The sequence below is a fragment of the Vespula vulgaris genome, chromosome 7 (assembly GCF_905475345.1).
Source record: "Vespula vulgaris chromosome 7, iyVesVulg1.1, whole genome shotgun sequence".
Classification (NCBI taxonomy): Eukaryota; Metazoa; Arthropoda; class Insecta; order Hymenoptera; family Vespidae; genus Vespula; species Vespula vulgaris.
The window spans coordinates 3,710,816-3,737,186 of NC_066592.1; the positions used below are offsets into that span (position 1 = coordinate 3,710,816).

Genomic DNA, 26,371 nt, shown 5'->3' on the forward strand with positions numbered 1-26,371 from the left:
TTCTGACCCCTGCCTCCTTCCAATCGTCAAAATGACCTTTGACGTCAGCAACATAGCGTCCGTAGCAAGAAGAAAATATATATCTCTGGGTTATATGTACGTCGGATAGCTAAAATCGACTCACGGCCTCTCGATCCTACGTGTTCTTTCTTTTAACTCTCGAAAATTTTGCGATCGCTTTTGCGTTATATCTTTATTATCTTTTTTATCTTCTTCTTTTTGTCTTTTCTTTTTCTTCTTTTTTTTTTTGTTCTCTTTCAAAGAACTCGTTTCCATTCACCTCCATTTCATCGCGAGTTTCCTACTAATGAAGGATTCGATTTATTTTTTAACAACAATTCGAAACGTTGTTCCCATTAAAACGACAAATTCGCGTTAATCTTAAAAAAAAAATGATATCGTTCGCAATTTCAAAAGATATTTCCGTTCCGCTCATAGGAAATCACTCAGTCACTTTTTTGTTCTCGAACATTTAACGCGGGCTTTGTTAGACGACTGTCGTAGAAGACTATTAATAAATGTCCGTTCGGTCGTTGCGAGAACTGTAACTGATGGATCAGCGACAAATGTTCCAGTAGATGCCAAGAAGGTTTTGCGCAAATCCGTTCGTAGTTTCAATAAAACAGAAACATTGTTGTCTCGAAACAATGGATGGATTCGATTGGAAACTAAGAAACTCAAATAAACATCGCAAAATTGAAAACTTTTTAGTTGATCGGTAACGAGTTGACAAATGAAAAGGGAAGAAAAAAGAAAGAAGGTTTCTTTTTCTTTTTTTCTTCTTTTTTATTAGCGCTTACAAAACGCATTTAGGGTTTTTAACACGCGCCAGTGACTTCCGACGAACCGGAAAGGTTAAATTCGTATAGACGAAACTCGTGACGAAAGAAGAAACGTTTGCGTCGGCGTCGGCGTCGTCGTGCGTCGAGACGACAAATAGCCGGATGCTTCGCGAGGCCGAACCTGAAATAAGTCCAAGACTCGTGCAATCAGAGAAGATCGAATCTGATTGGAAACTTCCTATAGGAAAAGTCCGACAATTTATGTTACGAACGTGTCTTCCTGTCGTTTCACTCGGACTACTGCTAGAAAACATCAAAATTTCTTACCGATCAGAGTCTACGTGATAATATTTTTTAAAGATATAACTTCGCACAACAACTTAGAAACAATTAATTGCAAGCAACGAAAATTTTTTTCCACGATAAAAACTCTACGAATTTTAAAAAGATATTTTTCGTACGATACGAATATTAAAACTGTTGTAGAATCGTTAATTCTTATTAATGAAGTCTCTCTCTTTCTCTTTCTCTCTCTTTCACTATTTACATTTCTACAGATACTTTATTCACTTTCTGACATATTTATAATACATATATCCATAAAGCCGTTCCAATCGCTAAACATAATGTAAATCGTTGTCGAAGAGCTACGGAAGCTGATCGTTCGGTGGTGAATATCGGGTGGTGCACACTTTGATGTCGAGACCGAAGACAAACTTCTTAACCCAACGTACTCTAATTGTTCAACGAATGTTCCACGGAGTCTAATTTGCAATTCAAGAACTTCGGAAGTACGCCCTTCGAGTTCTCAAGTACGTTGAGAAAGACCGAAAGACAGAGAGAGAGAGAGAGAGAGAGAGAGAGAGAGAGGAAGACGGAGGAAGAGAGAAAGAGAGAGAAAAAGAGAGAAAGAGAGGGAGGGAGAGAGAGAGAGGGAGGGAGAGAGAGAGAGAGAGAAAGCTCTAAACTACTAACTTTACTCCGCTGATGCATCGTACCTGAAAATAGAAGTGCAACGACATCGCGGATGAAGAAGAAGATCTTGACATTGTCTTGGTGTCTTTCATTCGGCCTACGTTTAAAGTAGGAAGAAGACAAGCAGAACAGTTAAAAGTGACACAAAAGTTACAAACATCAACGCGATCCCTCTTAAAATAATTAATCCTCTATTCAAGGATTAGATTCGACTTTCCTTCGTTTAGACTAAAACACGTTTCTCTATATACTATATATCTTCGTCATAAGATTTACTTTGGCACGATATGAGAACGAGTAATTCGTCTTACATCTATATACATATATATATAATCTCTATATATATGTATATACGTACATAGAGGTATATATAAAACGTACGTATGTATAAGATTGCATTAGCGGCTTCACCTAAACTATTTATTAACGATGACAAACTTTCCTTTCCGTCATATGCTACATATCTTACTCACGTCGTTAATATGATGAAATTATTAAACCGAAAATGTGTCAAAATATATAAATATTACTTATATCTAATAATTAAATCCACGTATTATAGAATAAATGGAACAATTATATTCGATCTTGAATAATAAAAATCGGAAAGGAAGAACAATGATCACAGCTTTTCTATTTTCTTTCTTTCTTAATATTCAATTGATCTATTTAAAGGTAACAAAGAAAAAATTATAATAGACAATAAAACAATTAATAAGACGTAAAACAGCTTAATATCTCGATTTTGCACTTTGCGAATCTTTTTTTAAAAGGAACAAAGAAGAAGAAACAAACAAATAAAAATAGAGAAAAAAAGAAAGAAAAATAGAATTGTCGCGAGAGAGAACACGTATTATATTTGTTAAACTGCATGACACTGCATTCTGAGTTAGTATTAATAGTATCCGATGCGCGCCGGTGAGCTTCCCTCCGCGAAGGCAAAAAGCCGAGTGCAGTCTCTCGTGATCCGTGCGAGGATGAGCTTTACTGAAAACTATACCGTTCTTATTTTACAGGCATGGAGCAGTTCGAGCAACTGCTAACGTGCGCGATATGCCTGGACCGCTACAGGAACCCAAAACTTTTACCATGCCAGCACAGCTTTTGCATGGAGCCGTGCATGGATGGCCTCGTCGATTATGTTCGTCGACAGGTCAAATGTCCGGAATGTCGTGCAGAACATCGTATACCTTACCAGGTATGTTTACACAAATTTTTCGAATAAATATATACGTATATGCATATATAGTTTTATGTGCTTGTATAGCATCCAATTTTTTGTTTTTGTTTTTATTTGAATGAATGAATGAATGAATCGGCCTCATCGAGCGGAATATACAAATATTAAACCACGCGTTTGAATTTAAAACGAATAGAAACATGTTTTTGTTGATTTTTTTTTTTTTTTTTTGTATATGTGTCTGTCTTAATACAATTTTTTATACGAATAAATCGACGTCATTGAGATTGAGATATCTGAATTGTACGCGATTATATTAAAAATGAATAGAAGACCCTTCGTTGATATTTAGTATAGGCGTGTGTACTACACTTTAATGCTACGCAATATTTTTCTGAATGAATCGACGTCATTGAGCGGTATACCTGAATCGCAGATACGCATATAAATTAAAAATGAATAGAAAAATGTTCGTTGGTATTTGTATACGTGTGCATTATATATACGGCCATTGATAAATTCCCCATCACTTTTACCTTTATGGAAACATAAATATTTATTATTTGTCACTTCGATTTGAACGTTGACAGTGATCAATAAATAAAACCAATTTCATTGAAATTTTTATATCTAAATAATAAAAGGAATAAAAAGGAAGACTTTAATTTATAAACATAAAAAATTTTTTCTTATTCCACCTATCTTATGAAAATGATACGTGTGTATATATATATATATATATATATATATATATGTGTTAACACAATGCTTAAATTAAATTAAATTAAATTACGTGTCTGGTGAGTTTACTAATGGCTACGTAAATAGATACATACATACACCAATGACCAACATATTTTATTACGAGCTTAGTATTCGAAAAAAAGCAATCCGTTCGATCAAGATACAGTCGAGTCGTTAAAACGAACGTTGGCATATTGCCCAAACGAAAATTCCGATCGGAAAGGCCGTCCGTACGTCCGAGAGCTCTAGGAACGTAATCCTATCGGCTCGATATCTTCTTCGATAATTGCGCTCTCAAAGTAAACATCGATTATGTCTGCCATCTCGTTGTCCTTCCTTATCGATCGTTCTGATAATGAAATTCTATGGGATTTTCTAACACCTAAAATCCTAATTTCATATACATAGAATAAATATATCGATTTTGGATAACCAGTTTGATCATGTTAACGTTAACATCGCCATTTAAACGTAATCACTGCTCGCTAACTCCCCTAATTGAGTTAAATGACTCTCATACTTTAATTACCAATCAACGTGAACATTTATTAATTACTTTAAGGGTACTACATAGAAACGTAGTTAAACTTATGAGATTATTGCAATTAGTTATACGAATAAATATACAAAATCACCTGTACTTAATAATGTAATGAATATCGCGACCACAATATTCTAATAAATATTAAAGTTTCAAGTTATATGTGACTCGTGTAAATATACGAATATACATCTACATCACGTTATTACATATCTCTATTATTAACACGAGTAAAATAAAAAGTAAAAAGATTATGAATTTTTTCCTTTTTTCTTTTTAATTTTCTGTAATTAACACTGTTCTCGGTATAACGTTGAAATTAAAAAGTTTGCGATACGAAAAAGGGGCAATAATGAGAGAGGAAGAAACAAAATTTCAAATGAATTTTTTATGTTAAAATAAAACCAAACTATTTCCTTTCAAGCTCGTTCGTCCTTTTAATTTCACTTTTCTTTTTCTTTGTTTTTACATTTTCGTATCCTCGAAAATACATATGTATATAATACGTAATATATTTTTGAGCGTAAGAAATTTTTTGTATATATGCAGACATATTCATAGATATATTTCATTCGAAATAAATGTTAGAAATTCCATTGAATTTCCTTCCATGAGTTATATCGCGTTAATGCAATAGCGTTGTTTCCTAATAAAACGAAACGAAACGAAACGAGACGAAGCATTGGGAGTAAGAGAAGGAGATTTCAAAAGCTGCTCTATCGACCCGGACTCGGACATTTTGAACGAGCCGTCAAAAAGTGTTTCGGCAAACCGCACAAGAGCCTCGTACCGATCACTATCGATATACCGCGTCGATGCTACGATCAATACCATTAAGCCGTCAAAGCGGGTTATTAATCTGATTTCGCATGGCGAGTATACTCTCGCGAGCAGGTGTTTTACGCTCGTCGAACTTTATCTCGCAACGATGCAAATAAAATCGTTCGCGGATATATTCTACCGAAATACAAATAAAACATTTATATACAGTGTGATTCGTATCAATCTTATTTTTGTTATACTACTAGATATCGTTTGTGGTTTCTTAAAAAGAAAAAAAAAAAAAAAGAAGAGAAATTACACTTTGTATTTTACGAATTAACGTTATAAAAAATGTGTGTAAAGTATGACAAAAAAGTATATCGATAAAAACGATCACTAATATTTTTTCTTTCAAATAAGGAGAACTTTTTAAATATTTTTTGATGAAAAATATCCTACATTTCTTTTTCTTATTGTCTAATACACTTTAAATTCTATATTCTATTCTAAACGTTTACGTTTTAATCGCGTTTAATGGCGACAAAAAAAGTTAGATATGTCTATGAAAATAATCTCTAGTAATTATTTCCGTAACAAATTATTCGAACAATATCGAAAAGCTTTACGTAGATTTATTCCATCAAGTGTGAAATATTCGAGATAATCTGACTACTTCAATTCACCCTGTAGATTCTGTTCGTATTACGTGATTGAAAATATTCGAGGCAAATTATCGTACTTCAAAGAGCTCTCTCATGGATGATCGGAACTTTGCATTTGGAATTTTGAAAGGATTTGATAAAACATTGTGAGAAATCCAATCGCAAACATTTATATCCTAGATAACTAAATATATATGTATATATATATGCATAATACATAATACATATATATATGCATATATCTATACATGTACATACATGCATACATATGTACTTTATTATGTATGTAGATACATACATTGAAAATTCGATAGAACGTTCACCAATCAAATTACACGTTTCGATCGTTAATGCTAATTTCTGTTACCACCGAACAGGGTGTTCAAGCCTTCCCTACCAACGTGACGCTACAACGATTTTTGGAGTTACACATAGAGATCACAGGGGAATTGCCAGATCCAACCAGTGGTCAGACGATGGAACGTTGTGGTGTCTGCTCCGAAAAGAGCTACTGTTCCCTCTGCGTTCATTGTGAGAAGAAATGTTGTCCTGAATGCAAGGACGCCCATATGGACATCCTCAGACGTGAAATAACGCGTATCAACTCGCAGGTAAACGTTATACGTATATATAAGACTTATCATACTTTTAGAGCCTTTTAAAACCTCTATACTTTATTATATATAATTATATTTTATCCGAAATAAAATAAATAAATTTATATTTCACTCATTATTGAGTCGCGTATTAAAAAAGAAAAAAATGCGTTTGCAGATTATTCTAAAAGATTTAAAAAATTAATTGTTAAAAGACAAAAAAATAATTAGTAGATTTTAATCTCTTTGAAGATTTTCTTCTTTTAAAACTAACAGTTTTCTAAATAATAACAATTCTATATCAAATTTTTTAATAAAATATTCTAAGGAAATAATGACGATTTTAAATTTAAAAAATTCTGATTAAATTAATAACAATCCTTGAAAAATATAACACATATTTTTACTATGCAATTATTAATTCAATACGCAAGAGACTCCTAGAAATAAAGAAGAAAGAAATATAAATAATAATTTTGTCGCAATGATCGAAACGAAGATCGATCGAGACATAAAGCTCGATTTTTACGAGATCTTTAGAAACAAGATCGTGGTTTCTATCCTCAAAATTTTGCCAAGACTTTGGAGGACGTCTAAAATTGCAGCGTCAAAATTTGCGATACGTCCAAGTTTTTCCGGCTGCTTCTTGAATGCTCGAGCAGAATCGTGGATAGAATTTAATCACGATCGCCTAATGCGGACTCGACGTCCTGTTTGTTTCAAAGTACATACGTCATCGAAACGACGACGACAGCGACGAGGAAATATCGACATATGTAACTATGTATATCTCACTGATTCATGATTATTTCCACGAGATAGGATAAATTTTCGCACTATTTCATCTCGTTTCCTCGAAAATTCAATTATTTTACTAAATTTGAAAAAGACGCCAATTTCTTTTGGATTACGTGAGAATATCTTTTTCTTCGTAATTAATCGTAATTTATATAGATAAATAAATTTAACGCAAGTACGCACTCATACGTATTAATACGGAGAAAGAGAAAGATATTAACCAACATATATATATATAAAAAAAAGACACAACATATAAACGATATATTTTACGTGATTATAAGACGTACGAAAAGTAATGCAAAATAAAATATATGAAAAAAAAAATACATATATACGAATATCATGCATCATATCAACGTTCTAAATCTCACAGGAGAAATATAAACAATCGATAAAGTCGTAAGGTCAATTGAGTCGTTCTATCTTTCTTTAATTTTTTGTTTGTTTTCTTGTCCTTGTCTCGAAGAGAACGTACACGTGTAATAACTTGATAATAAACGACGCAATATTCGTAAAGAAAATTAAACGAATTAGATATCTATGTACCGCAATGCAGAGGAATGAAAATTGTCGCTAAATATATAGAAAAGTGTATTCACGGGAATAAGGTGATACATATGTATATGTAATATATCACGTAATTCTATTTTCACGTACGCTTGGTGAAAGTAACATACTGTGGGTAGTTTAACGGGCTATCCTAAAACTTCTTTTCGCGAAGCGACTCTGAAAGTGGGAATAACGTAGAGAAAGAGAGAAAGAAAAAAAGAGAGAGAGAAAAAAAGAGAGAGAGAAAAAGAGAGAGAGAGAGAGAGGAGAAGAAGAATAAGAATAAGAATAAGAATAAGAAAAAGAAAAAGAAGAGAAATAGAAGAAAAGGTTATAGTAAGAGAGGATGCTCGTAGTACACAAAGCATGGCTCGCACGTGTATTTTATGAAGACTCGTTTACGAAAGGGAATCTCAACGACTTACCTCCTCCTCTTCCTTCGGTGGTAACACATTTTCAGCGAATTTCTCTTCTACGTTGCCAGGAGGATCGTAGTTGCAGACAATATAGATCTGTCCGGTTGGAGAAGTGACCATTCCGAATCCCATAAATTTCGTTTCTTTCCATACCAGCTGCGTAAAATGACGTACCGTCTTTAAATTTGCTTTAGATTCTTCTTCGTATCCGTAATATTTACTTTCCTGATACCTACGTATAACCAATCACGTATCGTTGAAATAAACTTTTTAACAAATATCTTTAATTACGAACAAAGAATATAGATAAAACACAATTTGTAATAAATCTTAAAAGTTTCCGTATATGTATGTGACAACTTTTCATTCACTCTGTATTATCGATTAACGTAACACGTTTCATGATTAAAATATAAATAATATATAAATTACGATGAGAAAATGTAATATTAGAAAAGAGAAATGAAAGAAATATCGTTGTTAGAAAAGTATTTCAGTATTAACCAAGAGTCAACAGCTTCGACGACGGGTCCGGAACGACTAACGTCCCCAAAGAAAGCAATGTATACATTCTCTCCGTAGTGTAGAGTTTTTCTTCGAGTAGGGTCACCTTTTTTCGCCAAATAAGTCGCCCATACGTTAGCATATTTGTTCAGCTATAAACAAACAGTTCACACACATACATACAATGTACACACGTATATATATCGAGCGAGTCAATGTGACCTTTATTTTATGATTGGAAATTTTATAAACGAAACGTTACCCAATATTAAAATATATATATATATATATATATATATATATATATCGTTTGCAATAATACGAAAATTCATTTGCAGATAATATCGTATTTATTCGTAAATATCTAATAAACGATTTTCGAATGATAAATAACATAGAGAAGTAATATCGTTTGGCTATGGAATATAAATTATTTAATCTATTCTGGAGTATTAGAGTTAGATTTCCATATAGCTAGATTTCTTCTTCCGTTAGTGGCTCGATCACGAATAATTAATTTTCCTCGATAAATCAGATTTATGTGCCATAGTCGAAGTCTTTATTGGCCCGTATTAAATCATCGAAAGGATAAGCGTTTCCGCCAACGTATTTAATGACTCTAATTATCTCAAAGAGTTATTAACGATGATATAAATCGAACGCGAACGTGTCTATGAATGAAGGTGTGTAAAAATCAAGGTAACATACGTATTTATATATGTAATACCTTCGGTTCAATTTGAAGTGGTTCAGATCCATGAATGGCTCGGTAACGATTGTGTGCGTCCAAGCAATCCTCTATGAATTTTCTACGCATGAAAAACAAATATCCTTTCATACGTTGCAACCAAAACGGACTATGGATCTAAATGTGGAACTCACTCCATCGTCGACGAAACAGCTCGGTGCCTTACGAAGCGAGATACGAACCAGAACTTTCTTTTACGTCATCTTCGAGAACGCTGAGCGTTAGGTTACCTCGTAGAAACGTTGAGACATTTCGATTCAAGAAAACAACAGAGAGATGTATCTACCGTGTATGTGCGTGTGTGTATGCGCCTACGTGTCTATGCATCTATGTTCATATATAACGGAGTGAACTCAAATCGAATTCATTTCTAAAAATAAATGCATGAAGACACGGTTATCCGTAGAATATAATGATCAATAATAGATTACCAGGAAACTTGTCTAATACTGATAAGAAATGAAAACGTGAAATTTTTACAATTTCTATTATTCTTTCTTTAAATATGAATATTTTTTTTTTGAAATATGATATGATATATATATTCTATCTTTTTTTTTTTAATTAATAAAAGTATCCTTTTTTTCTCTAATTTAAACGTATCCTAATTTTGTAGGTTCGGAGAGGTCTCCACAGGCTACAAGATGCCCTGGCATTGGTCGAAAAAAATACATTGGGTCTGCAAACTAATTGTGCTGCAGTTGCCGAAGAAGTAGACGAGATTTATAGAAGATTGAGCAAAGCTTTAAAAGACCGAACGGAATATCTACGCAACGAGGTCGACCGGTACTTAGGTACCGAGCTACGTGGTCTGATACAACTCAAAGAGAATCTCGAATTGGAAATCGCAAACATTCAAAGTAACTGCGATTTGGCAGAGGCTCACATCAATGAGAACGTTCCTTGGGACGACTCGGAGCTTCTTGATACGAAAGAACTCTTTCTACGTACGGTGGAATTCATCAGGTTTGTCTACTCTTAGAATCAAGAATTCAAGTACATTGATTTCTACGTATTCTAAATTATTTCAAAGAATTTTTACAAGGACAAATAATTTTTGAAAAGGAAAAGAAAAGAAAAAAATACAAATTTATTTCTTCTTTCTTTTTCTTTCCTTCTTTCTTTTTTTAATTTTTCAATTCCTACAAAAGTTTATTTTTTTACGTTTGCATTAATAATATTAGAAATTTCGAGTACGAAGCTGGGGATTACAGTAGAAGAGTGCGTTTCATGATGGCCCACGATCCAAATCAATTAGTTCTTCACGTGGCTGGTTATGGAGAACTCAACATCAAACCGGAAAGCGGAAGCGGAGGATTGTTAGGTAGTTCGAGCAGTTTAGCACCCCCAGGTGGTTCTCCGGGACTTATGAGGAGCAAGAGCGATCATCGTCTTGCTTCGCAGTATCGACAGCAAGAAGAGGAACGACTAGCCAGGAATCGATACGTTCCTGAATACGAGTAATTATCGTCCCCATTCGATATTGCCAATAGAGATTATATATGATCGTTGATATCGATCATATGTATGTAAATCATAGAACGTTTAATCTCGATCATCGATGAAATTAATACCACCCTCGCTCTCTAATTCTCTCTCTCTCTCTCTCTCTCTCTCTCTCTCTCTCTCTCTCTCTCTCTCTCTCTCTCTCTCTCTCTTCCTATTCTTCTTTTTTTCTTTTTTCTCATTTCCCTATGCATATACATAAGCGCATAGTGTACCTATGACGTATGTACATATATATGTGTGTGTATATATGTGGCTATACGTGAATATGTACGTATAGGATATTTCATGAGAAAGAGAAATACTTAACGAGAACGTGGCTTCGTAAAAAATGTATTTAAGCCCGGACGGGAATTACGTTGGTCCATTGCCAAGTGGCGCTCGAGAGAGTATATTTTTCAGAGTGTCCCACATATCTGTTCCAGCATAAGTTATAAATACGCTCGCGTACCTCTTCATTCGACTTTTCTACGTCCCTTTTCTATCCTTACCAATGTTCGTCTATCTCCGTCTCTCTCTTTTTTCTTTCTTTCTTTCTTTCTTTCATCCTTTTTCCCTTTTTTCTCTCTGTGTCCCTCTCTCTCTTCTTTTTTTTTCTTCTATCATGTATTACCGGTGCAACAGCTACTATTACTAATCTAGTTTTATTGCCGAGGATCTTTCTTTTAAAATTAGGTGGGAAAAATTTTTTCTCTATAATGTCGCTCCATCCCACGGGAAGATATAACGTAGACCATTTAATTGTTAGCGCTTTAATGTAATTTCGCGTGGTTAGACCATTGCCAACAAAGCCGTTATGTTAAATGGCCTCGTCAGAATGTAAATTAAAAGCCGGGAGAACAAGCAAGTATGTAACAGCAGCATCACGTTATATTCAGTAATTCACGTCGCGCGTACTTTTTAAATGCGAATCATATGTCGGGAAAATGCTATTAAACGAACCAATCGACAATCTCGTTTGTCTGAATATATTAAAAAGGTAAAGAGATAGAGAGAGAGAGAGAGAGAGAGAGAGAGAGAGAGAGAGAGAGAGAGAGAGAGAGAGATATGATTAATCGATCTGATTTATGTCAATAAATAATACTACAATTTATAATAATACAAATGGAAAGAATATAATCATAATGATGATAAATATTATTTATATCATACTACAGTATACAATATAATTAATATAATAGCAGTTTCATGTGTACACGGTTTCGATATAACAGAATGTAAAAAATTGCAACAGCTTTCCTAACACGAAATTCTTATAAAACAGTTTCCATATAGCACCCGTTTCGCTTAACACGAGTTCGATAGAACACGGAACGAATTAACCATATTGTAGGATAGTTCCCATATATATATATATATATATATATATATATATATATATATATATATATTGGCAACATTTGGTACATAATGATCGTAGAGAAAAAAACATTTTATCGAGCCAATAAAAATTTCAGATACGATGCACCTGAGTACGATGCGCCGAGGAATAAGTCGCGTTATAGAAGCCGCTTTATGAGGCATCGCGATGGCGACGATTCCGATGGCGATTCGAGATCAACGGTGAGATTCACGTCGACGCCACAGGAATCTGGATTACGAGAGCGAGTATTGGACACGGAGGATGCAGCGAGAGGACCGTTGTCCGGTATTTTCCGCTTGACGGATTCACCGCGCGTCATGAAGAAACTTCAAGAGTGCGAAAGGGCTGGCAAGAGAAAGAAGGAAGAATCCGCTCAACCTGCGCAACCGCAAACACCGAAACCTCAGGTTAGCCCAATTCAAATGTAGAATTTCGAAGGATCGAACGGAAGGCGAGATAAAAGAAAGAAAAAAGAAATATATAATACTCTTTCGAAGATCTTTTTTGCATTTCGATGTCGAGTGTGGCTCGACAAAAAGAAAGAAATAATACATCGAGGGTGACTCGATAAGATATACTTCGAGTGTGACTCGATGATATATGTTAACAGTGTCAAGGTACACTCGACACGAATCAGTCATACTTCCAACGTACAAGATACGCAAGCCTGGCCCCGAGTACAAAAGGCAATGAAAATAGTTCGTTTAAAGTCAAGCCTTGTTGATCCCTTTCGTACGTACGTGTAGGTACAAGTTAGAATAGCACCGACGGCAATGGCGAGACAAGTCAGCGAGGACGACGAAATTTCCAGGATCAAAAAGCAGAACAAGAACGCAGCACAGCCAACGGTGGAAACGGTGGAGGAACGACAGCCGCAACCACCTACGGCAGCGGCTCATCCACAAGCGAGAGAACCACCGACGGAGCGTGAAGCGGAGGAAGCTGCGGTCAGAAGACCACCCACGATCGCGAGGTATTAAGCTCCCTTGAATGCGAACTAGGTCGACCATTTCTTTTACTTTTAAGCTGTATTTAAAGCGTTTTCCAAAAAAAAAAGAAGAAAGTAAAGATAAAAATACACATGTATAATATAACCTGTATACTTTTTGGATTTTATTATCGCGTAAGTAAAACTTTTCCCTTGACAAAAGAAAACTTTATTCGTACACCCTTTACGTATGTATCATATATATCTATATAGATGTATATATAGATATATATATATATATATAGAAATACATTTTTGTGGAACGATAGGAGAACTTCAAGTGACACCCACGCTCCCGCAACCAGAAGCGCTTCCACGGACTCTAGCACAGGCTCTGAGAGTTCAACGGGATCGGGAATTCGTAGCACGGGCGCTCCATTCACCGCCGAGGAAATGAAACAAAAATACCTGTCGAGAGCACCGCCAACAAATACGACCACAAGCACGGTCACTGCCAGCTCCGGCAGAGATTCCACGGCGAGCAGTGTTCCTGCTTCGAGGCCCTTCCAAAGCCGATTCTTAGGCACAGGTTGATAAAACGTGACTCTTGAATTTCTATGACCCCCCTCTGATACATTGTGATATATTTCCATTGTGGAATGTATTTTATACGATATACCAACCTAATTTGTAAATCTCCATAAGGCTGGAGAAAAACGTTGTTATAACGCGTGTGAAAATTTAGATTGTATATTAGAAAATATATCCAGGTACATAAAGCTCTTCCATTGATTCGTATGCAACGAGATGTAATACTCGAAGAATTTTTCTTTTATTGTGGACGTAGTGTCGCTGGTGCATTGAGACTTTTTATAATTCCCGGTGTGTTGAAAAAAAGAAAACAGAGTAAATAAAAGAGAACTTAACGAATCTAAAAAGAAAAGATACAAACTAAAAAAAAAAGAAAAAAAGAATTGATGTAAGCAAAGGAAATACAATAAAGGTAAAATCTAGCGAAATATATTTCGTGCTTTTACGAGAGGCATATACCTTGTAGATTAGAAAAAGCTTATATCTATTCCTATATATATATATATATATATATATATATATATATATATTTATATATATACACATACACAATACAACATATACTTATCGTTAGAGATTTATTTTACGCGAGTGTGATGGAGCTAAAGCTCGCTGGACCTGGTCTTTTTTTCATTCATAGGTAATCGCGCGGCACCTCCACCACCAGCGACGACACAGTCAAGCAGAGAGGAAACAACAACGAAGAAAAAAGAGGACGAAGAGGAGGAGGATGAGGAAGAGACGAGCAGTTCCTCCGAGGAAACAGAATCCGAGACTGAAGAGGAGTCGGAAACTGACACTCACACGACGCCAACTACGTCGAGCATCCCAACGTCGACTCCTCAGGATCGTCAAAGAAACGACGCTGCTATGGCACGAACCGACATAGGTGCGTTGTTAGCTCGAAGTGCCGAGGCCCGACGTGGAAGCAAGGAGGATTCACCCTCGACCAGGCAAGTACATTTCACGATTAATCAATCCTATTTTTCTTTAAATTATCGTTTTACCACTTATCAATCTTTTTGATCGCACACCGTCATTCAATTTCTTTCGTCGAAATAAATATCATATTTTTTTCAACATGCAACGCGTTAAAAACTATCAAAACGGATATTTCTTGTAAATATTACATATTACGATACGGTATTAAGGGAAACGCATTGTCATCCTTTTCAATGGATATTAATCATACGAACGTCGACAATACTTTTCCATCGACCTCTCGCACCCTCCTCCTTCTCCTCCCCTCTCCCACCCCTCGCCCCATACATTTATCTCGATTTCGATTTTAACGAGTGACGTTTCGGTGAAATTTCGCGAAAATAAAACAAGATTTTTCGACGCGTTGAAAATTGGATGACCATTGGTGTGTGTGTGTACCGGTAGATATACGCGAAAAAAAGATTCCACGCCACGGAACGTTCGCCGACGCGATAAAGTCGACAGATTTTTACGCGACAAGAGACCCGCGTCAGTTTGTTTTTTCAAATAAACCATGACTGACATCGGTCAAAGTTGTAAAATCGTATCGGCGAAACGTTATCTCGTGGTGGCCGAAACCATGCCATTTTTCTTTTTTTTTTCTTCTTCTTTTTTTTGTTTCTTTTTGTTGTGTTAAATATACGAAAATTGTACATACGTTCACCTCCTTTCTTGTCATTTCGTTTTGCGTGTTCTAAGTTGTCTAAAACAAAAGAAAAAAAAAGAAAAAGAAAATAGAAAAAACAATAAGAGAAAAGATAAAAAAATAAATAAACCATGTACTTACGTGTAGTACGTTAACACGATCAGAAACTTAACCCCGTGTGATGTAAGCACAACTACGTTTATAATTAACGATGACTGTCAATCGTACATACACGTATGCAACGGGCACGACGATAAATCGTGTAAGCTCGTCAATTTTGTTTTCTTCAATCAAAATCGGATATCGGTACGCGTACGGTCGCGAGATCGAAGACAATTTTTTCAATCATTCATTCGCCAGACAAGAATGCGAAAGAAAAAAAGAAACAGTCAATATATCGCGATAATAAAAAAAAAACAGTAAAGATAATAAAAATAACAATAAAAGTATTAAAAAAAAAAATATGAGGAAAAGAAAAAATGATGAGGAGGGAATAAAGTATTTAAAAGAGAAAGAGAAATGAAGGGACGAAGGAACGAGGTCGAAAAAAGTGTCCGAAAGAGAAAAGAACAAAAAAGCAAAGTCGAAAGAAAAGAATAAAATTATAGAGATAGAGATAGAGAAAGAAAGAGAGAGAAAACAAAATTCCACAAGCCAAAAAGAAAAGAATCGATCGATCGATCTAATTGTTAGGTATTCGACGCCGAGGGGAAGTCCCGCGCATATCGTGACGAGCCCGACGAGCCCACTGACGATGACGACGACGAGCGGCTCGACGATGACCGGAAGTGGTGCCGGAAGTGGTGTTCCGATATCCTCTACTGGTGGCTACTCCTCCAGCAGGTTCGTAAAAAAGACGTCCGTATTAGACGACGATGACGATGTTGCCGAGGACGATGACGATGACGATAAGTCGGGAAAAAATCTTATTAAGCGTGATCGTTTACAACGTGGACGATCGTTTAGTCCCGTTGTTCAGGACGATCATATTAGGACGTTTGTTAACGTATTGTGCGGGAAAGATGTCTTCGTTTTCGAGAGATCGGCCGACGATAAAAAAATTATCGCGAGTATGCCTAACGAGGACGTTATTGGATCGAGCGAGCTCGTTAGACCGGAAGTTGTTGACGTTGAGACGATAACATCGACGATGACGATGACGACGACGACGACGACGACGACGACAGCGACGACGACGACATTGACGAATACCACCAATACCTCATCTCATTCCTCATCCCGATCCGTGAATAGTATCACTGACCGTCGTCTCGAGGGTAGCAATCACGAGGCCGGCGAACACCAACGCGAGGACGTTGTCATCGACGGTCGTAAGGTGAACGGCTCGACGACCGTTTCTGAGAAACTCGAGGACGAGAAGACGAGAGAATATAAGACTGATAAGGACGAAGAAGATGAAGAGGACGAGGAGGAGGAGGAGGAGGAGGAGGAGAAGGAGGAGGAGCGAGTGGAAGATGGCAGTGAAAAGGCAGATGGTCATTTGAAGGACGAAGAAGAAGAGGAAGAATCCTTAGCCGGCGACGAATCTACTTCGGATTCGATGGAGGACGAGGATGAAAAGACAGTGATCAGCGTTCACAAAGGATCGGACAGTGAGAGAACGGCACGTAGTTCCTCGCTTCTCTCCGATAGAAGTAACGAGGATGAGCTTTTCGACGATAACGGTTGGCTCGTTACCGATCAAGATCTTCAAACGGACGGATCGACGAGATCGTCGAAGAATCAAGAATCAAATTCGTTCGAAGGAGAGGACGACAGGATGATTGAGAAGCCATCGACGACGATGGAGGAGACGAAAAGGGAGCAGGGCATTCTGAACTCCTCGAAGACTCCTGAAAGTTCATTGAGAAGCAGAGTGTACAGGCAGAGCAGTATTGGAAAAAATGGTTGGTTGATTTCGGACGAGTCTGAAAGCGAATCCGAAAGGGCAGTCTCCCCTGCAGGTTCGACAAAAAATACGGATAACGTAAGAAACGAAGAAGACGTCGAGATAAACGAAGAGGATACGAAAGGAACGGTAGAATCGAAAAAGGACAATTGGAGCATCGAGGAGAACGGATGGATGATAGTGAACGAGGAGGAATCTACCAGTATCCCGAATTTATCGGGATATAAAGATCCTTCTTCTTCCCCGGAGAAAATGGAGTTAAAGAGAGGAAGATCGAGCACGATTCGTTCCCAAACGACCACCGACCTCGTAACGAGAGCTAACGTCGAGAACGGCGCGTTAATCGCGAACGCTAACCGTACTAAAGAAACCGAAAGATCCGACGAGCACGAAGATGCGACCGATGTCGATATCAGTATACCGATGCAGATGGTAACCACCGTCTTCTGTGTGTCCGTACTGTGTTACAGTGTTCTAATGAACCTTTTCCTTTAAACGTTGCTCACATACCCATTCATTACTATTTTCCCTGGTCCTCTCCGCCCGACTGTAAGTCCCCACCGTCATTCCGCCAACCCTTATTCGCAACCCCTATTTTCACCGGCTTCCTTCAATGGTCGCGGCGGTTTTGCGTGTTAAATATTTACCGGCCGAATGAAACCAACGAAAGGAACGTGTTTACCTACGAACGTTTGCCTTTATCGTTGCTATATATCGGAGAAAAGTTTTCAATGGAATAGTTTAGTCAACCACGTCGTTTAGTTGGTCCACGATCCTTTTTTCTTTCGTTTTCAAAAGTAAAGAAAATGAGAAAATATTTACCAGCGCAAACCGCACGCGTAACGTCGATACACCTGTTATACCCGCCTACAACCTTTATTTCTCGTTTTTCGTCGTGTTCGTCTAATTTCTTTCCATGAATAACGGTACTCCGGCTTCTTAAAAAAATATGGTAAAATGTTGTTACCGTACGTCTACGGGTGTACGTGTTAAGAAAAAAAAAAAGTACGTCCCGTTCTCGGCTTCGTGATTAAATCGATGATTTCTACTTTTTCTTGTCATTAACACCAATTAATAACTTTAACGTGTTACGTAGTGAATTTATCATTTTACCATGTTTTATTAAAAAGCATAGAAAGAGTAAACAATAAGAAAAAAAAAAGAAGGAAGAAATTAAAAAATAGGTAGAAAACTAAAAAAATTAATCCGAAATAATTGGCAAAAATAATCGGTGTTCGTTCGTCAAACTTTTTATCGTTTCGGATTAACCCTAATCTTTTTTTTTTGTTTGCACGCAATAGTCTTGCACGACGCAAAACGCATATCCCTCATTGGAAAATAAAAGGAAAATAGAAAAAAAAACATTCATTCATTTTATTCGCTTAAAATATATAATCGATGTTCTATTGATCTGTCGTTATGAGTTATAACACGTTCTTTATCTCGCTTCATCCTCGTTCGGATGATATCACGACTTTAAACACGATAGACTCTTTTTAATAGTTTGCATTATGCTTCTCGTAAACGTGCATTTGAAATATTGTGATAATCGTAAGATCGCGAATTTGTCTTTCTTATAGAAATTGATTCAGCGAAAAAATTACGCTTCCCGCGTCTAGTTATCTTTTTTTTATTATCATGATTTTTTTTTAAGATTATACACATAGCTTTCGTATAATTTTTTTTTTTTTTTATATAAAATTTCTACGATAAAAAAATACTCTTATATATATATATATATATATATATATATATATATATATATATTTGCATATACACGTGCACACGTACACACACGAATACAAACACACACGCATATACACGCGCGTCGATTAATCGCGTTAAATAAAAAAAGAAAACAGAATAAGAAAAAAGAACAAAAAAATAGAAAGAAACGAGTGTAGTGAGAAACCGTCCTCCTATATTAAAGCAGCTTTGAAAAACCACGCAAAAGCGAAGCTTTCAAAATCGTTCCCATAACAACGCGATCATTCGTCGGCTTTGGTTATCACGTGTTATATTCTAATAATCACACGTAATTATCCCATCGCCGATGGACTTATCGCGTAGTTACTTTAAGTTTTTGTACTCTCTTCTCATCCTAGCGAAATACGTCATTGCGTCAGTTTGTTGGTGTGGTAAATAAACTGCATTTCTTTGTGATAACTCGTATTATTTATTTCCCTGTCAAACTGTCCTCACAGTATGTACATATATATATATACATATATATATATGTGTATGTGTGTATGTATATATATATACGTATAACAAAAAGAAATGTCGTTTCCCACCTGTGCACAAAACTTTTTTCTCGTTTAATTCTCTTTCTATTCTTTTTCTTATATTAATATTTTATCTATCTCTTTTTTTATTTCTCTTTCTATGTCAATCATTCGTACCTCCCAGTTTTCGAATTGATATTATTTGTTTAATATTTGTGTCATTGTTTCTGTTATTATTATTATTTTTTTATTATTATTACTATTATTATTATTATTGTTATTATTATTATTACTATTATTATTATTATTATTATTGTTGTTATTATTATTATTATTATCATTATTACATAACAACAGCACTCAATAATAGACGTAAATGTCGATATAAAACCTTTAATTTTTCGATTCTTTCGATCGTGCATTTTCAACGAGAATAACAAAAAAAAAAGGAAGAGAAAGAATTTAAAAATGTAGATATATTTATTACACTGACAAATTGAACGTGCGAGTTATGATAATAATAAATAATCGATGTTGGTCAGTGAAAACTCACGCTTCGAAATAGAAGTAACACACCTCGATCATGATAAAAGAAACACTCAGTGCCGGATTAAGAAGGAACTTTTGAATGTAAGGAAAAGGTAAAACTAAAAACGCGATTTTTAAATATCGTTTAACTTATTTAAGCCTATACCTATAAATCCAAAACGATTAATGGATTCTTTGTAACCTATCCTTTAAACAAGTTTATCGTAATGAAGATCAAACATTTAAACGTTGAATCATTTTTAAAAACGTTTTTTATTTTACATTTAATGCTCATATTTATTGATTCTGGAATGCTGAAAACGCTTAATACGGCACTGGACTACGTTGAGAGAAACTCGACTCATACCTCTCGCACGATGGGAGAAATTGTCAACCGATCTCATGTCAGGTATAATGCGTTATCATTCCCAAAATGCTTTACATGTTGTAGGCTGGCACATACATAGTGAGTAGAAATCGCTTTCAAAAACTAACGATCAACGATTTTTTTTCTTTTTTCATTCCTTTTTTTTGAGCTCTGCGCAATATCAATTTTTCTCATTCTTTCTTTTTTCTTTCTTTCTTTCTTACGTGTACTTTTCCTTTCAATCTCTAACAAATAGCTTTGTGTAATGACAAAAACTAAAAAAAAAAAAAAGGAAAAGAAAGACAAGCTTGATCAAAGGAATAACGCGAATAATAGTCTACAAGTATTTGAATTAATCGAATTAATTCGATTTTTTTACCTATGTATCCACCTATACGACGATCAATACATATAGAACGGACAAATTTCAAATGTCCAACGAACGAATTTCTTTTGCAAATAATTTTAATTACCCAATGACAAACGTAACATATTCTAATTTCTATTTATTTGATCAGTATTTTTAATTAATTAATCGTAAGTATTTTATAAAATAAGTGTTCATTGGTACATGAATATTCTTATCAGAAATAATTAATTAAGTGTCGGGGGTGGCGCGTCACTTACGTTATACTACTGATATTTTATTGTAAATACTGTGACCATTTATTTAAAATACTGATTAAATGTTTAACAATACTGATCGGATAAATAGTAGCCTAACTTATCGTCTTTCTGCACCTATAATAATCTTTTTTTCTTTGAGTTTCTTTGTAAATCAATGATCACTAAAAAGAAAAAAAAATTCGTTCGATCTTAAATCAAACCATAAATCGAACGTTGATAACATAGTAATCGATATGAAAGAATATTGCACAATCAAATAAAAATAATTAAATGTAAAGATCACGTACCTCGAACGCATAACTTTATTTCACCATTTGTCAATAATTCTACACGTTTAACTTCATCGCGACCGGCGGGAGGAGCGGGTGGGAGGCAGGGAATATCGAGCTACGAATATCAAACGCTTTGCTTTCCACGACTAACTGTTCGAACCGACTTCTGCAGAAATAAAATAATATCATTTGGAAAAAATTTATTACGTGGAATCAAATTGACTATTCGTTTGGAAAAAAAAGAGGAAGAGAAAGATCATCGATCCGTTTTTACACATAAAAAATTTCGAACGATTCGCTTTTCGAATTATATCAATTTATTTTTTATAGCCATTGATTCAAATAGAAAAAAGGAAACAAAATTCAAAAAATAAAAAAACATATGATCGCTGAATCACGAACGATTCGTTGTTTAATTTAATTTTTAACGAGACGAAAAATTCTCATCTAAGGCTTTGTTAAGTTAAATGTTGTGTTAAATGCGTACACACACACACACACATCTACACAAAGACACATACATAGACACATCGTACCGATAAAATCATTCGCAGTTTTAATACTTCTTGGAGCTACACGATAACGACTCTAATACACGTAACATCGCGCCAACAATTTATAGTCAAAGGATTATGCTAATAGAGATAAAATCTACAAGGAAGAAAAAAAATATAGAAAAAGGGAAAGAAAAGAAAAAAGAAAGATATATACGTTCCGCGGTCGCGAGAAAGAATAGGATCGAAAGTGATGCGATCGATGATAGCTTGTCGGCCATCGTTCGTGCGTAAGCATTCGCGTGCATATAACGTTGCAATAACGAGATAATTCCGACATGAGAATAACCCTTAACGCTAATCTTACAAATTATCGACGTAGTCGGCACGCATATATGTTATATAAACACACACACACACACACACACACACGTAAAATACATACCCACAAAGGTGGGTAAGAAAAAAAAATATAATAAAAGAAAGGAAACAAAAAGTAAAAAAGGAGAAAAAAAGAAAAGGAAAATACCCAATACGAATTGAGGAAAACGTCGATGTGCCGATAATGTTGCAGGTTCTTGAACAAGAGCAGAAGCCAGGCGGCAATGGCGTCGAGGGAACGGGAGAGAGAACGGGAGAGAGAGAGGGAGAGGGAACACGAGAGGGAACGCGAGAGGGAACGCGAGAGAGAACGGGAAAGAGAACGAGAGCGAGAAAGAGAGCGCGAGAGAGAGCGAGAACGGGAACGGGAGAAGGAGAGAGAAAGAGAAAGGGAACGAGAACGGGAGAGAGAGAGAGAGAACGCCGTTTCTGGGATAGGAGAGACAGAGACAACGACAACGACAACCGAACCCTCGACTCTGCTTCCCCGTTCGCGATACGCCGCCCTGAAGGAGAGACGACAACGATTGGCTCGTTCGAGAAGCTCGCACAATTTCGGGGGCGACGAGGTCGATCTAGACGAGGAGCCACCGTCGCCAACCACCCAATCACCGAACGCTTATCTCGCGGCAAAATACGGCGCCGGTTCTGAACTAGCGCGTAGCCGTAGTACTCACGCTTTAAAGTCGAGGGAACCGAGTCCGGAACGGGACCGATCCGGTGCCGAAAAGGATGGCGCTGCCCTCAGTTCCTGGGCAAGATATCTCAAGAACAAATACGGCAATCGTAGCACCAAGGACAAGGAGCCGCCTTCCACGACCACCTCGATTCCCTCATCCAGGTAATCCGACTTGATTCCTCAATCTTTAATCTTCGACTTGAATAGATATCTTTCTTATACGTTTCCAAATGTTTCGTTGTTGATTAGATATCAAAGGAATAGGGGATATTATTGTTTCCTTGGTTCATCCTAATGCACTATGTGAAATTTTATAAAAAAAAAAGAAGTCATTAACACTGATTATTATGTCCTTCTTTACTACCTCATCATTTTCTTCATCATTGACCTTTTAATTGTTATCCCTTTTTGTTTCTTTTTTTTCTTTCTTTTCTAGCGCCAGCGCAACCTCCAGAAGGTTATCGCTCGGTCTACCTCTTAGGCACACCGGTCAAACGTCCTTCGAATCTTCTGACGACGATCAAAAAAACCCGTCAGGCTCCCCCACGTCCCCTACAGCAGCTCCCGTTATACCCGCGGCAGCAGGTTCCTCCACTAGGTGAGCATACATTTTTTTATAAATAAACTTTTTTTCCAGATATTAACGAATCTATTGTTGGAGAAATCTAACAGGAAAGAAGGAAGAATATTCTCTTACTTGTCTCTGATTTTATCTTTATCCTCTTGGAAAAAGAATTCCGAACGCCACCTATGAACTTTATATTACCGACATTTCATACTACTATTGATCCAATTCTTCCATATTCTATTCAGCTATATGATGAAAATAAACTTTCATATATATTCTTTTTGTTTGAAACGATTTTTATTTCATCGTAGGAGTAATTATCTGCTAAAGCGGCGACAGCTGTTTAAATTTGGGATGCGGGGGAGCGAAGCCGGATGCTTTACTTGGCCAAGAGGCCTTGCAATCGGCCCGGACAACACCATCGTCGTTGCCGATAGCTCCAATCATCGTGTTCAAGTAAATAATAACTTTCAGCAACGATGTCGTCCAACGACCTACGAAGGCCCTTATCAAAGAACACCGATAATCTGCGTAGAGGCTTGAGAAAGCCTCTATTCTCTATCTCTGTCTGTGTCTTCTACTACTCCGATGACCCCATCCGATTAGAGAGAGAAAAAGAAAAAAAAAAGACGAAATGTAAAAAAAAAAAGAAAAAAGAAAAAGGCAATCGTTTGAAATTTTTTCAATCGAAGTCGCGAAAATTTTCTGGTCGAGTCGATCGTTCGAGTCCGACTCCGATGTTCGAGTTCTATAAAAAATGTCCTCGAGGAAGGACACCCATAGAAAAAAAAAATTGAAAAAAAAGAAGGAAGACAAAGAAAAAAGAATATTGGGGGAAAAAAAGGAAAAGTACCAAAAGTTGCCAGGCGAGAGAAAGAATAAAAGTTTTTGGGTGACAGTTGTAATGATCGAGAGAGTCCAAATAAGAAATTTTTTTCTAGAACGATAGATCTTTCTATAGTTTGTACGGGATCCGTAGGAACTGGTCTCTGTACTGTTTGAAACTTGTGATTTATAGACGTTTATATGAAGCATTGTTTTTCTTGTTATTCCCACCCTTTGATTGAAAAATAGTATACTTATACGCATACATATATATATATATATATATATATATATATATATATATGTGTGTGTGTGTGTATAGAGAAAAGAAAAGTAAAGAAGAAAATATAATATAAAGATCATAAGTATAGACTTATCACCATTGTCTATACCTTCTTTTTAAAAACTCTTTTCAGCCGGACAGATACCGCAGCAGCAATACTCTGCTATCGTAATACTTTTGACACTTACTGCAATCGTCATTCGAATGTTGCAAGGCGAATCACTAGATTTCTTAAGTACTTAATATTTATAAAGAAAAAAAAACAAAAACAAAAAAAGGATTTATGAAATGATGATTACCGTACAATTATTTCTGTCTAAACGACTAATCAGTTTTTTGCCTAAGAGTTGTTCGAACTAAATAAATAAATCAATCAATAAATTAATTAATTACTTAATTAATGCGTAAATAAAATAATAATAAACAAATAAAGAAATAAAGAAATAAATATAACATAAAACTAAAACGATCGTACGCATAGGACACGTGCGACGACAACTCGTGCTTCATTAATAATGTCTGACTATGATGATAAAATATTTAACAGGAATTCTCAATACGTTTCTCCCCCCTTCGTTCATTCCGTATACGTGTGTGGGATCCAGTCGATCGCGTGTTACACACATACAGCTTTTATCATGTTAGCAGACTCTAACAAAGCGCATTTAACTTTAATCCCATGAAACGTATAGACGCATTCAGTCTCTATCTCTCTCTTTCTCTCTTTTTCTCTACCCATCTCTCTCTCTCTCTCTCTCTCAACATTTTATTCATCCAAACGTGACTGAATTATATTTTTGCATGCATGCTTCAAAGTCGAAACTTCCCACGCGTGTTAAATTTACTTAAACTCCTTCTACAGTAGAAATCATTTAAGCGTATATTCTCGCAATAACATCTTGCACATTGACTTTTTTTTCGTACGAGAAAATATCGATGATAATAGAAATATCAAAAAAAGAAAATAAAAAAAGAAAAAAAAAGAAGAACTCACATTCTGTTCCCCATTCCATTGAAATGATCTTAAAATCCTTTAACTATTGTTTTAATAATATTTTTCATGTCTATTCATATTCGATCGTTACCCATCTCAAAAGTATGGTACGAGAAACTATGGTATGAGTCTTCTTAAAGAAAAAAAAAAAACGATAAGACATTTGTCCCCAATTTCTATTTCTGATCTTTTTTTTTATTTTTTTTCCTTCCTTTAAAGAGATAAGCGAGTTTAAAGCAATTTCGAAATTCCAGGTATTTAACAGTAACGGTAACTTCCTGAAGGAATTTGGAACATATGGAAGTGGCGAAGGTGAATTCGACTGCCTCGCAGGTGTAGCCGTTAACAGAATCGGCCAATATATCATCGCTGACCGTTATAATCATAGGATTCAGGTGCTCGATCCTTCCGGCCGTTTCCTGAGGGCTTTTGGCTCTCAAGGTACCGCCGACGGACGATTCAATTATCCTTGGGGTATTACCACGGACGCTCTTGGATTTATTTATGTGTGCGATAAGGAGAATCATCGGGTACAGGTGGGTCAAGTGATATAATTATTTAACTAATCTACGCTTATTTAATGACAAGTGTTTTAGGGTTTTAAAAGAAAAAATTGGATTATATCATCTGGATATAAAATGTCCAAAATTAAATCGTATGCTATTTGAAATATATATCATTTTAATAAAAAATGGATAAAGAAAAAATTTTATATATATATATATATATATATATATATATATATATAGTTTTACAAAAATTTGGAATGACCCAAGACTTACATAAATTTATCAAGATCATAAATAACGTATATACGCATACACCCGTTATATACGGATCACTTTCAACATCTCTTTATAAAATTTTTATAATACTTCCTATAAATATTATAAATCTCGTAATATCCTATAAATTTTGTAACACCATATTAGACCTTCTTTCTC

At 35.7% G+C, this 26,371-nt stretch overlaps 2 protein-coding genes across 7 annotated transcripts in view; one reads left to right on the top strand and one right to left on the bottom strand.

Annotated features, from left to right (window-relative positions):
• The window catches only part of LOC127065196 (golgin subfamily A member 6-like protein 22), a 63,144-nt gene extending 53,280 nt beyond the window's left edge, over positions 1-9,864 (bottom strand). The window contains exons 1-4 of one of the 2 annotated variants that reach the window (XM_050997216.1): positions 9,395-9,864; positions 9,240-9,321; positions 8,513-8,664; positions 8,018-8,240 (exon numbers count right to left, since the gene is read on the bottom strand). In XM_050997216.1, coding sequence (XP_050853173.1) covers positions 8,018-8,240; positions 8,513-8,664; positions 9,240-9,321; positions 9,395-9,399 — 462 coding nt within the window. In that variant the 5' untranslated portion in view covers positions 9,400-9,864. The other variant, XM_050997217.1, reaches the window with a different exon arrangement.
• The window catches only part of LOC127065193 (RING finger protein nhl-1), a 54,520-nt gene that overhangs the window by 26,700 nt on the left and 1,449 nt on the right, over positions 1-26,371 (top strand). For 3 of the 5 annotated variants that reach the window (XM_050997206.1, XM_050997208.1, XM_050997207.1), the window contains 13 exons: positions 2,774-2,955; positions 6,024-6,257; positions 9,877-10,226; positions 10,445-10,720; positions 12,224-12,536; positions 12,876-13,102; positions 13,387-13,646; positions 14,289-14,601; positions 15,969-16,118; positions 22,272-22,919; positions 23,194-23,355; positions 23,637-23,781; positions 25,682-25,963. In XM_050997206.1, coding sequence (XP_050853163.1) covers positions 2,776-2,955; positions 6,024-6,257; positions 9,877-10,226; positions 10,445-10,720; positions 12,224-12,536; positions 12,876-13,102; positions 13,387-13,646; positions 14,289-14,601; positions 15,969-16,118; positions 22,272-22,919; positions 23,194-23,355; positions 23,637-23,781; positions 25,682-25,963 — 3,540 coding nt within the window. In that variant the 5' untranslated portion in view covers positions 2,774-2,775. Of the gene's footprint in view, positions 1-2,773; positions 2,956-6,023; positions 6,258-9,876; positions 10,227-10,444; positions 10,721-12,223; positions 12,537-12,875; positions 13,103-13,386; positions 13,647-14,288; positions 14,602-15,968; positions 16,119-16,529; positions 17,617-22,271; positions 22,920-23,193; positions 23,356-23,636; positions 23,782-25,681; positions 25,964-26,371 lie in introns of those variants that run through there. The other 2 variants (XM_050997211.1, XM_050997209.1) reach the window with 2 other exon arrangements.